The sequence below is a fragment of the Eublepharis macularius genome, chromosome 4 (genome assembly GCF_028583425.1).
Source record: "Eublepharis macularius isolate TG4126 chromosome 4, MPM_Emac_v1.0, whole genome shotgun sequence".
Classification (NCBI taxonomy): domain Eukaryota; kingdom Metazoa; phylum Chordata; class Lepidosauria; order Squamata; family Eublepharidae; genus Eublepharis; species Eublepharis macularius.
This window is the reverse complement of record NC_072793.1, coordinates 43,842,464-43,855,505: the sequence shown is the minus strand read 5'-3', so window position 1 is coordinate 43,855,505 and position 13,042 is coordinate 43,842,464. Positions and strand designations below refer to the sequence as shown.

At 41.7% G+C, this 13,042-nt stretch overlaps 1 protein-coding gene across 1 annotated transcript in view; it reads right to left on the bottom strand.

Annotated features, from left to right (window-relative positions):
- Nucleotides 1-13,042, bottom strand: part of LOC129327452 (protein Wiz-like) — an 83,666-nt gene that overhangs the window by 19,793 nt on the left and 50,831 nt on the right. The window contains exons 3-5 of the mRNA XM_054976104.1: nucleotides 12,599-12,659; nucleotides 5,501-8,031; nucleotides 4,887-5,252 (exon numbers count right to left, since the gene is read on the bottom strand). Coding sequence (XP_054832079.1) covers nucleotides 4,887-5,252; nucleotides 5,501-8,031; nucleotides 12,599-12,659 — 2,958 coding nt within the window. The remainder of the gene's footprint in view (nucleotides 1-4,886; nucleotides 5,253-5,500; nucleotides 8,032-12,598; nucleotides 12,660-13,042) is intronic.

Sequence of the window (13,042 nt, the reverse complement as noted above, 5' to 3'; positions counted from 1 at the left end):
TTGTCACTGAAATATCTGGTGTATTGGGTATAGGAGGACAATATTTACAATGTGCTTTAGAAAAGGGGTAGACATTCCTGCTCTGTTTTAGGATGAAGATGATATAGATAGCTTGATTTGTATTATGACTGCTGTAGATTTGTACAATTTTGGACATTGCTTCTTGGACTTTTTTGGCCAAGTGTGTGTGTAGTACCCTCTTAGGCAGACATACAAACTTCCAATCTGGATTGACTTATGGAGCTAAGTGGTTCTTCCTGTTTTCAGGAAAAGCTGGCTGGCCTGTGTTGATAGACTTGCCTCTGTAACAATAACAAAACCACTCCTCTTCTTCCTCCTCTCTCTACTCCTGATAGTAGTATTTCAGACACACTTTTTTTTAAAAGCACCATATAAATATTTGAAGCAAGCCAAAAGCTTACCAGATGCATAGTGGTGGTAGAAAGTGCTGTCAAGTTGTAGCAAATTTACAACAACCCCTGCTAGGGTTATCAAGACAAGAGTTCAACAGAGATGATTTGCCATTTCCTGCCTCTGCATAGTGACCATGGTCTTCCCTAGTTCATAGGAGAGTAGCATAAATCCATTGCTACAGTTGGAGCCAGTTGGAAAAGTTGAGGGCAGAGGGAAGCAGAGCTCACCCTGCTGCAGAAAAAAACCACATACCTTGAAGGAAATATGTTTGCCTTCCTCCTTCCAGTGATATAAAAATCATGTATATACTAAATCCTGACACATTCCACATTAGTTTTACTCCTTCAGATGAGGCACTTCTTCAGACTCTAAGTGCAAGTTGACATGATTAGATGTTCAATTAAAAAAACCAAACACAACTCATAGAAAACTTCCATGGCAGGGAGACAAGTAGGCTACAGTTCTTCCTCTGGTATCTAGCTTTCCATAATAAAGAGAACCTTTTTTTATCGGAATATTCAATCTTGTGTATCCCTCTAAAGCAATATAAACCTGCTACCCATCAGTGATACGTGAGAACCAGGCCTTGGACAACATGGTTATAGCACATAGGAAGAGGTCTCCATTCTGTCTACACTGCTAATAATTTTATTAAAATGTATATATTCTCTATATTATTAACCTCTAACATGTCCTTCTTCAGTTATCTTTTTAATTGTTAGGTTGTGAATCAGCATTCTAGTGGTCCAAGTCCCACGACTGCCATGAGCTCAGCAGGTGGCCTTGGCTAAGCCACTCCTCTCAGCTTCAGTTCCCCAGCTGTATTATGGGAATAATAACAACACTGACTTTGTTCACCATTCTGAGTGGGGCACTAACTTGTCTAGAAAGTCAGTATATAAGCACAGTTGTTGTTGTTGTTGTTGTTATTCAAGTTACACGCAACACAATCATTGATTGGCCTTGCTATGCTAATACAAGTTTCCACCAGAGACCTAAGTATCAGCCAGGTATCGGTGTAACAACAACAACATGTTGTTGTTGTTGTTGTTATTTAACTTGTTCTACAAATAGGTTAGGTGGTAGGATGACCTGAATTGTGTACCATGTTCCAGATGTGGCCATACTGTAGATTTAAGTAATGACACTATGACATTTGCTGTTTTATTTCAGTTTCTTTCCTAATAAATGTCCAGTGGTTCCAATCTCAAGAATGCTTTCCTGGCAACAAAAACTCCAGCTTCTAACTTTGTGTCCAGATATGGATCACTTTGCCTGTGATTTTCACTGAATCTCATTTCTGTCATTATTTTTGCAGTCACCCAGTTTGGATCCTTGGAGAGATTTTTAGTTTCTTTGCAATTTTGCCTTCCTGAAAACTCTAGCATCATCCATAGATTTGTCACCTGACTTTAACCTGACTCCAAATAATCTATGAATTGTAATAAACAGAGCATGACTTCATACTGATCCTTAGGGGATCTATTTACTTCTCTCTACAGCAAAAACTGCTCAAACCCTCCAATTACTATATTTCCATTAATTTTTGATATTCAAAAATTATACACAGCAACAACATATTTAACAGCACTTTTCAACTTCATAGAAGTGATTAATATAAGAAATAATAAAATAAATGCAACTCAGGATTACTCCAAGAAATATTTTCATGACCTTTATGGAGATGCTTTCCTTCAAAGTACCAAGTCGAGGAAATATTAATGAATGGGAATCAGTGGGCAAACGCTCTGGAGATTGCCCACCGCTGTCAAGCAACCCAGGAAAGTGCGCACCAGGCATGCTCCCAGTGGGGCACAATGACATCCCTTCCGGAAGTGATGTTGTTCTCGCCAGCCAGAGGCATGCTCCCGCGCTTCGCTGGGGCCAATTTTAGCCCCCCAATGGTCTGAATTTGCCATGTGCAAAGCGTGAGAGCATGCCTGTGGCCAGCGTAATGATGGCACAAAAAAGTACTAGCCCCGCCCCCTCCTGCCAAGAGGATATACAGACCTGGCAACCCTACTCATCATGTGCTAGAACTTCTGTAACTGTGGACTGAGCAAGATTATGTTTCAGGCAATCACTCACTGACTGAGTTTCATCAGTGGAGAGTTGCAGTTGCAGCCCTTGGAAATTTGCTTACTTTGGTGGGCAGATAAAGGAGGGGTAATTCTGGAAAGAATAAAATTTTGGAAAGAATGATCTAGGAAACTGAAAATTGCACTGCCAGGCAACTGGGGCTTATGTGGGAGAGGAGCAGGAGGGAGTGAAGGAAAGAAAATGAAATAATACAGACACAGCATGCAGGTTTTTCTCCCAAGCCATCTCATAGCATGGGAGCGGAGGGTGGGGGGCAACAGTGGTACTTTGTGTCCTCAGCAGGCACCTCCTTCCAGAACACCATCACACTCCTCCCCTCTGTTAGATATTCATTAAAGTCAACTGTGAAGACTCCATTAATACAACATCTCACCACAGCATAATTTTCATTTGATTCTCCATGACAATTTACCTAAGGGTGGACTTTTTAAAATATGCAGATGTTTGTGCTTCTACAAAGAAAAGTCTGTCTCATACATACACACATATTAATTAATAGCACTAATAAGCATGTGTAAATTGATGATAGCACAACACTTAGGTTTTATACAGTAGCACGTATCTTTAGGCTGATTTTCTGGTTATACCACTTCACAAAACCAGCCATAGATTTTTCACAGTTCTGAGCACAGATGGCCTTTTTACATCCCTTTCTCTCACTTTAAATTGCCTTTTTGTCAGAAATCCCCATCTCCTCACAGAAATGTCCACACTGTCAGTTTGCATGTAATGAGTGATGTACTTTTTGCAGCTCAATTTGCAACTAATAACACTTATATGGTGTGCTTCCTCCAAGGAGCCTGGGAAGGTTTCCCAAGCAGTCTTTCACTTAAAAAGCCTATAGGTCAGACCTGCTGAGCTTTGGCTCTGGAAGTACATAATGTGCCTCCAGAAATTGTCTGATCCAATCATGTAATATTTCCAGAATTTAGATGATGTAGCCATGCTTGCAAACGTCCTCTTTAATCTGATACTTGTGTTTAGCACCCTTTGTACTTGCTGTGGGATATTTGACAGACAAAGGGATTCATACCAACTTGTTCATAATACCAAGGCATCATGAGGCACCTTCTTCTGTAGGCTACAGCAGGCTGTATTGAAAAGAGGGCTGGCAGCATTAACAGAACAGCTCTTATGACAAGAGATTTTTCACTCTCTAGAGAAATACTTCTAACTAGTTACACTTACGTCTGTTTGCTATGCCATTTTAAAGTGCACCACACATAATCCATGGAGGACTTCTCACTGATTTGAGTACCACTTTGTGGTCCAGAACGTTAACAATTTCTTCATTTGTCATACAAATCTCTAATAGAATGTATTATTCTTTTATGTATTACTTTTTATGTATTGTTGACTTGTTTATAGCATAAGGCTGTTGGCCAGGTACTGTAAGATGAATAAGATGCTCAAATGAACATGGTTAACCTGAAGCAGTCACTAATTTAGAAAAACTGCATATTGTATCAAAATGCAAAATCAAGTACTTGCGTATACTCTGCATTCGTTTGTTTATACTCTTATGCTCACTTGACTGCATAATCAAGTACGTATTTAAGTTACATATGAAACTTCACATGTTGGCCATATAAGAGGGAACAATTTAATGTTGCTCCCAGGCAAGGCATTCTGTCAGCAATGGGAATAGGTAGTAAAATGCATGAAGATTAAAGCTGTATATAGACTGGGTAAAAAAATGCATGCCAAAGCCCATGGGCACATGCACAATTTTTCAATTCTTAATTAAAATTGGAGATAGAAATGTGTGGCTTTTGAAATGCATTGTAGCATAAATGTCAAGAGGAATTGTTTCTATAGTCCCATCCTGTCATTCAGATAAAGCCCATGTGTGTGCATGCACACATGCGCGCGCACACAAACGCGCGTGCGTGCACACACACTCATAGCAGCAGTACAAGAACGGTTTCAACTTTGGCTTTACCAACTCAATAGCACCCCATCAGTTCAACTCAGTCAACAAGATTCAGATTGTTGGAAGTAAATGGCTTCTTTATATTGCTAATGTATAATTTAACATATTTAAACATCCCTATATAGTACAACATTTATTCCCGCAACAGGAGTGGAATGAAGCAACTGTTCCTGATTCAGTGTATGTCTGAGTACATACAGTATTTTATCAATAAAAAGTTAAATGGAATCACATATAGATCCTTTCTTTCACTGATACACATCTCCATCTCCTCTTCCAATGGGCTCCTAGAAAATCTGGCTGGGTCTTAGGTTTTGCAAAATCACCACTGTTTGCTATAAACAATATCATTGCCTGCATATAGTTAAGAATAATAAATGAGGCAGAATGCATACTTATATTAATGATTTAAAGAATCAAGCAAAGTTTAACTGCTTACCATCTCTGAAGGACTGCATGGGTTCTTCTCCCCAGGATGAAGGGAATGGGGAGAAAGGTGACTGTGAAATGCTGGATTCAGATAGGGGGGTTGTGCTTTTGCAGGAACCAAACCCAAGCATCTCTCTCTCTTGGTGTGGGGATGAAGGATCTGTTCCTAATGCAGTCTGAAGCATAGGATGTTCTGAAGAATTTGCTAGCAGCTCCTTCAAGATGTTAATTGGTGAAATGGTGAGCTCCCAGTTGGTGATCCCAAAATCCCTCAGGTGGGCCCTGGCATGGCTGGACAAGCCTGCACGTGTGTCAAAACCAGCCCCACAAAATTCACATCGCATTAAACTGAAAGTACTTGGATCGAAGTTTGCAACTGTGGAAAAAGAAAAAACGATCAGTTTTACTGATCAGTATCAGCTAAACTAAGAATAACTTAAAGCAACTCCCATTAGGACACATGATCTAAAAACAAGTGCACCACCACCACAACTAGGCATTGTAAGGATGCTGTAATATAACATTTCCTGTTGAGAAAGAATATAGTGGAGCATACATACCCATCTTCGAGGGAATAAAAAATATTAGAAAAAATGGAAAAATTATAAACTGAATACATACTACCTTTTTTCTTCTTCTTTTGGAAGGAAAATTTTTGCTCAATAGCTTTCACTTCTTCTGCAGAGATGAAGTGACGGACATTGTAGCTGACCCCCACCCTGTTCAGGTGGCCCCGCACGTGATTGGCTAGGCCAATCCCATTGTGGAACCTGTCAGGACAGTATGGGCATTTCCTCTCCTCATTCTTCAGCATTGCTGAATCTGCATCCAGAAGATCATCCAGTTCTAGAGAGCCTTCTAGAGGGGAATCTAACAAGAAGACACCTAAGGGAAAGGAGTCATCCATTCCAAACTCTTGGGACGGAGGTAACACCTTTTTCTTTAAAATCTTCATCTTGGGTTGCTTCATCTTTCTGGGATAAAAGTTAAGGTCCTCAAGAAGAACAACAGGAACCATCTGACGTAACTGATGCTGCTGCCCCGCTGATGCTATGGAATAGTCTGTTGCTTTCAAAATGCCCCTAAAAGTCCTTTTGAGGTCCAAGGCAGACTGAGGAATAGCAACAGACCTGAAGTATCTATTTTCTGCTAATTCTATTTGTGTAGCTAAGGGGAATTCTTCTTCCATGCTTATATCATTTCTGGGTAGCCATTTGTGCTGGAGTTCTTCCAGCCCACCCGGGTGGCTTTTAACCTTGTCTCTCTCAGTCTCAATGGGCCACGCTGTGCTTTTCTTCCTCATTTGTTTCCGGGCATACGGAGTTTTTGCTGAGGTAAGAGTGGACATTCCCAAAATCTTATGTGAAGAGCTATAAGGAGCTCGTTTCCTAGCCCGAAATCCAGGCATTGGGATGTCTTTTTTATTAGTGCCATTGCTTTTATCAAGTTTCTGGTGGCCCACTGTAAAGCCATGGAGAGATTCATAGTGAGTCACGGTTTCAGTGCGGGGTTGGGGAAAGAGCCTTTCGGCTTTACTCACATAATCAATTTCTGAATACTGACCTGACCTGGCAGGGCTGTAGGCATCCCTACTAGTTCCAGGCTGATTCATGACTGTGTCAGAAATCTCTGTGTTCCAAGGTGAGTGGGAATGAGCATATTTCATATGTTCTTTTAAAACATTTTCATTTGGGGCAGGGAAGCTGCAAAGCTTGCAGGTGCTAAGACCTTTGTTGCTAGTGTCTGCATGTATTGTTTGAGGTACATGCTCATTAGGCCTGAAGTGTCTATCTACGTTGTGCACAGAGCTGTCCCGTGGATCACCAGAACTTGCAAACAAGCTTGCATTCTTCAGCCCTTGATCTTTCCTTTCCCTGACATGCATCTTTGCATGCTGGACAAACACCTTAGAGGAGTTGGTTCCAAACACACATTTTGGGCATTGTAGCCTGGCTTCACGACCTTCATCTGGGAACTCATTAAGCTTCTGAATTTCCTCTATGATTTTCTCTCTTGACTCCTGATGGAGTCTCCTGTGCTGCTCTAGAGAACCAGTGTCCCCAAAAGCCCATCCACACTCATTACAGGTGAACTGACACTGACCTCCCGTGTCCTCTCTGCCTTGATCCTTCCCTAATCCCCTGTTGTGCTGAATCATGTGATCCATCAAATGTTCTTTCTTTTTAAAATAGATGCTGCATTCAATGCAAGTGTATACAGTAGAGTCCTCTTCCCGGGCCTGGTCATCTTTTCCCTGCTCATCCAACAAAGCATTGCACATGTAGGACCTTGTCACATCATAGGTGCTACAGGAAGGAGGTTCCACAGACCTCAGAGGAACATGGCCCCTGGAGTCTCTCACATTAGTCCAAGTATGTTTGCGGACAGCATGGTCCATGGCTGTCTGAAGCTCTGATTTCTGTAATGTCCATTCAGCAGCATTAAGAGAACTTACATCACCTAAATCAGAGTCCACTGCTTGTCCCTTCTTGGGGGAAAGTGCATCTTCTGCGGTCTTTATTTTGCTTAAGTGAGGATTTAACATTTTTCTAAATACTGGCAGAGCCAACAAAGAAGCTTCTCGTGCAGACTGTCCCCTAAGAGAAAAGTTTGTAGCTACATCTACTGGCTTATTTCTGTTTCTGTAGAGAGGCTTAAACCCCTCATTGTGCTCAGGAAGCCAGTCAGGCCTCTGAATGCCCTTCTTTTCCAATTCTTGCCTTTTTTTTAAGTGCTCTTTGCTGAAGTCTTCTAGCTGCTTTGGTTCATTGCTGTGGCATCTTTCTTCCCCTATAACAGTCTGTGCTCCAGCATGTGGTGGAGAAGTTTCCACTGCTGCCTTGCTAGGGTCTAAGTGCTTGAGATCCCCTTCCAGCGCATCAGTATTCATTTGCACAGTTTTTACAATGGTAGAGTCTACTGCTGAATCAGTTTCCTTTGAGTAGGAAGGATTTTTCCACAGTTCTTCCTTAGAGCTTTTGGAATCCTTCAAACCAGAGAGTCTTTCTAAAGTGCTTTCTTCTTTGGAGACACTACCCATTGTCTCCCGCGTAGAGCAGTCCCACAAGACCGTCATACTTCTTTGATCTGCCAGTCTTCTACAATCTGCTTTGAAACACCCTTTCTTGAATTTTAAATGGTCTTCTGTCTTGATACTGAAAAAAAAATCAATACATATTGGCTAAAGATTATACATGGACTTCTTGCTTTACAGATATTTATAATCATGGACTATGTAGATACCCTATTGCTCTAAGTCACAGATGTGGTTGTGCATCTTACTCAATCCTTTTTTTGCTACCATATGGAAAATTGTTGTGCCTGCCATTTCAAACAAAACAACTTGGTGGAGAAACCACACTGGAGGTAAAGAAGTACAAATTATGGTCATTAATTAATAAGTACATTAAAGTGAAAAGTGACTAGTGCAGTCTATATAAATACTTATAAATATTTAAAATAAGTATTCATAAATAGAGAGCAATAAATATAAAAGTCTGGGAATACAGTTCTCAGTTGGTGACCAAAATCAAAGGTAAGTAATAATCACTCGAAACATAATAGTCCATGCATAATATTTTCCTTCTTTTTTTGTGCAGGTGATGGTTCTGAAAGAGAATGCTCAGCCAAAGGCAGAAAATCAACAAGTAAATCAACCAATATATATAACAAAACAAGGTTTCACTTTTTTTGTTGTTCTTTTTACAGGTGGAGCCAGGAAGATGGGGGAAGGACCAGAAGGACCCCTCTGCCCAACAAGTGGCCAGCTAATTTATTCAAACTTGTTTCATGGAAAACATCATCAGCACTGCTGGCGCCAGAGTCTCTGGCGCCTGCGGCAACCCTGCCCCCACGTGCACACAGTGCGCATGCACCACAGATTGCGCGATGACATCATCGCGCAGCGCAAGCCTGGGCATTCGCCGGCGGATGGCTGGGGTGGCGGGCAGAGGCTGCTCCGCACACCGCCCTGGCAGCGGCTCGTGGCTGCTGCGCCCGGCTGGGGGCGTGTGGCGGCGGCGGTAGCAGCACAGGGCTGGCTGGCTGCAGCAGCTGCGGGCCAGCCACGCCGGCTCCGCGGTGCGCGCCTCCACCCCCAACACCCCCTCCGGCGCCTCTCCAGGGCCCTCGCGCCTGAGGCCACCGTCTACCTGGCCTCTATGGGCGCGCCGGCCCTGATAATCAGAAACCAATTAAAGTGGGCATTTCAAACAGGCTGTACCTGTTCATGCCTCCTTGCACACATCCATCAAAGAGAACTGTCAGTTTCAGTGGAAAGGGGAATCTGAAGAGATCAAGCAGAGAATCCAATCCACTATTTCTACTCTGTTCCTGTTTTTCCTGTGCAAAAGCATGTACCACATTAAGAGATACAAACCCTGTCATGATTAGGCCTGTATATAAGTCTATTATTCCTTCTTTACCACCGTCACATCCCTCCTCCATTATTGCAACTTTTAAAAAAGTGTGGATATGCCCCATTGTATCCATGAAACCTTTAATTTTAGATTCCTTGCAACTTTTGGATGCTAAACTCTTTCGGCATAAGCTACACATGTTGTAGAGTTAAAAATATCCTTTATTATGTATAGATCTATAGGCTATAATTCATAAACCAAGCAGAATCTATTTTATTCATGGATTTTCTGGTACTACAGCTAAACCTTTACAGGCATTGAACTGACTGTGCGACTAGTCCCCTCTCCACAGTCTTTGATTATGGTCCCACTCACCACAGTTTTCTGGGTAGACTGTAAAATGGGGTAGATATTGATTCCATCTAGTCCCAACTTCTCTTTTATGACTGACATAATATATATGAAGCATTTTAAACACTCAACAAACACTCTAATGCTAAACGTTACTATACTACTAGTATATATATACTATATACATATATAATATATACTATTACTATATTTATTGCTAAGAGCCAGTTTGGTGTAGTAGTTAACGAGTGGCAGGACTCTAATCTGGAGAAGCACTCCTGGTTCTTGAAGCCAGCTAGATGACCTTGGGTCGTTCATAGCTCTCTCAGAGCTCTCTTAGCCCCACCTACCTCACAGAGTGATTGTCGTGAGGATAAATACGCTCTGATCTAGCTGCTAGCTGCAATGCAGATGAGATAGAAGAAATGCTTAATGCACCATATGGCTTCCTTTTGGACTGCCTTGAATCAATTACAATGACAGATCTTAACAGGATTCTGACATCTACGAAAGCCACTACTTGAGTGCTCAATCCTTGCCCATCTTGGCTGTTAAAATCAAGTAAGGATCACATAAGTGAACCACTGAAATCTAGTGTAAATAAATCACTAACTCAGAGCACCTTCCTCCGGCAACTCAAACAGGTGGTTATCCATCTGCTAATTAAAAAACCATCCCTAGACAAAAATGATGTGGCCAATTATTGCCCAGTCTCTAAGCTGCCCTTTCAATGCAAAGTGACAGAGAGCAGTAGCTGACCAACTCCAGACTTTCTTGGATAATTCTAGCACTCTGGACCCTTTCCAGTCTGGATTCAGACCAGGGCATGGGACAAAGATGGCACTAGTAGTGTTAGTAGATGATCTCCATCTGAACATAGACAAAGGCCATGCCATCTTATTGTTCCTCCTGGATCTATCTGCAGCCTTTAAAACAGTAGACCGTGCCATCCTGTTGAGATATTTAGAGACAGAAGTGGGCATCAAAGGATGTACCTTGGATTGGTTTAAATTGTTTCTCATGGAATGGACTCAAAGAATTGCTGTTGGGAGCTATCTTGCATGGTTCCGCAGGGCACAATCTTATCTCCCTTGTTATTCAACCGCTACATAAAGCTTTTCGGAGAACTCATTCACATCTATGGAGTTGGATGTAATCAATATGCAGATGACACCCAACTCTACATCTCACTATCTAGGTCCCCCGCAAGATTCAGTAGCAACCTGATTGCTGTGGTGAAATGGCTGAAAACAAACAGACTGAAATTGAACCCAGACAAGACAAAAGTGATGCTTGTTGGGAAGGCAGAGATCCTGAAGGACATTGTACTCTCCTCTTTCAACGGAGTTCACCTGACCCTTGCAGACTCGGTTAAGAGCCTAGGGGTTATACTGGATCCAGTGCTATTACTAGAAAAACAAGGCAACCGCAAAAAATGCTTTCTACAACCTCTCCCTAGCCTAGAAAATGGCTTCTTACCTTGACATGGCCAACCTGATCACCTGGATCCATGCTATGGTAACATCAAAACTTGACTATTGTAACGCACTATACATAGGTCTTCCATCTAAATTAATTAGGAGACTTCAATTAGTGCAAAACACTGCAGCGCAACAGTTATCAGGAGCAAGAAGGGACATGAACATCACTCCCATCCTGCAGTCACTCCATTGGCTACCTATCAGTTACTGTGCTCAGTTCAAGGTGTTGGTTATCACTTACAAAGCTCTTCATGCCCTTGGTCCAGCATACCTACGGGACCACCTCCCACCCTATGCTCTTCCATGGCAGCTTTGCTCTTCCGAACAGGGTCTCCTGCAGGTGCCACCAGCACACTGGGAAAATCAACAGCAGCCTGTACACAGGCTTTATCTGTGGTGGCCCCTACCCTGTGGAACAGCCTGCCTGAGGAGGTCAGGAGATCCCAGACTCTCCTGGTTTTCCTCAAAAGATGCAAAACTGAATTATTCAAAAAGGCTTTTTCCTCAGATAGGAGGGATGTATTGTGTGGAGGGGGTCTCAGATGCTTTGCTAATGAGTTAGGAACTACAGACTTCACCACTATGTTGTATTGGATTCCTGCTAATGTCCTTGTGAACTTGTATCTATTTACCCCATTGTTCATGCCTGATATTGACTGTACTAATCTCAGACCCCTTGAGTCTCAGTGACAAAGGTGGACTACAAATGACATTAAATAAATACACACTTTGTAAACTGCTCTGATTGTGGCATAAAGTTGTCCGAAGGGTGGTATATAAATCAAATGTTGTTGTTGTTGTTACTATTATTACAATCTAAAACTCAAATTAAGCTGGTGACCAAGCTGCTGTAACACTACAATACCTTTATAGCTAGCTCTAAAAGCCACCATAGGCTCTGATGTCTTTCTATTGAGATGACCAGAAAGAATAACTCATAAGAGGGGATTTGTACCTGGCAAACAGCAAGTTTTCTTTCAGGTTACTTTGTTCTTTCCCCGAGTTTTTGTTCTCTAAAAGGTGCATGCCTGATTTCCAGGAAGCAACACTAAACACTGCTTTTGTTTTGTAAAGAAAATGTATTGTATTTGCTCCTTGGCCTATAACATCTCACACAGAGGAATGCATGCAGAACAGAGATGTACACATGATCTATCAAGCCCGTATGGTGTGGAAATGTAATAAGAATGGTTAAACCACCATGTTGCTCATAGACTCCATTCCTGAACACTTTTACACGGCAGTAATGGAACTTATTTTCAGATCAATGATCAAGTGGTAAAGATACATGTTATCAACTGATCCAATGATATGAGGAATTAATACTGTGACCCACTTCAAAGGCAGTATTCCAGGAAGGATTACATGAGTGAGGGTGAACATACTAGACTGAATGTTATTATATTAAGCTCAATGTTCCAGTACAAATGAAAGACCTTGGGAACTGGCCTGAAGAGATTAAACATCAGCAATAGCAAAGCAACAACAAGATAAACCCAGTAATTTTTTTCTCTAGAAATGTCAACACTTACCAGGCCCCCTTCCTGTGAGTGGTGATGGAGTCAGCTCCACAAAGGGAAGGGCTGGGTTCATCTAAAAAATAAGGGAGGAAGAGAAGTAACATAGCATGCTTGACTATGCAGAATACTGGGGTTTCCAGTGTAATTTACAATCATGTAATTTTATAGCCATAAAGCCTTCCATGCAGATAAATCAACCCAGTTTATGTGTGTTCCTGGGGGTGATTTTGGATTAACATGGGATTTCTAACCCACACTCTTTAATCCTGAGCACCAACAATTTGATATATAATAATTCCTGCAGTTAAGCAGTTTAAAATAAAAGAGATACATTTGAAATGCAGCATGTTCAAGAATCTTTCTTATAAGAAGTCAATCTGATTATGCTAGGCCACTCATTCCATCAAAAGAGGAACTTGTTTTCTGTGTGAATTCAGAGAGAACATCATGGGTGAC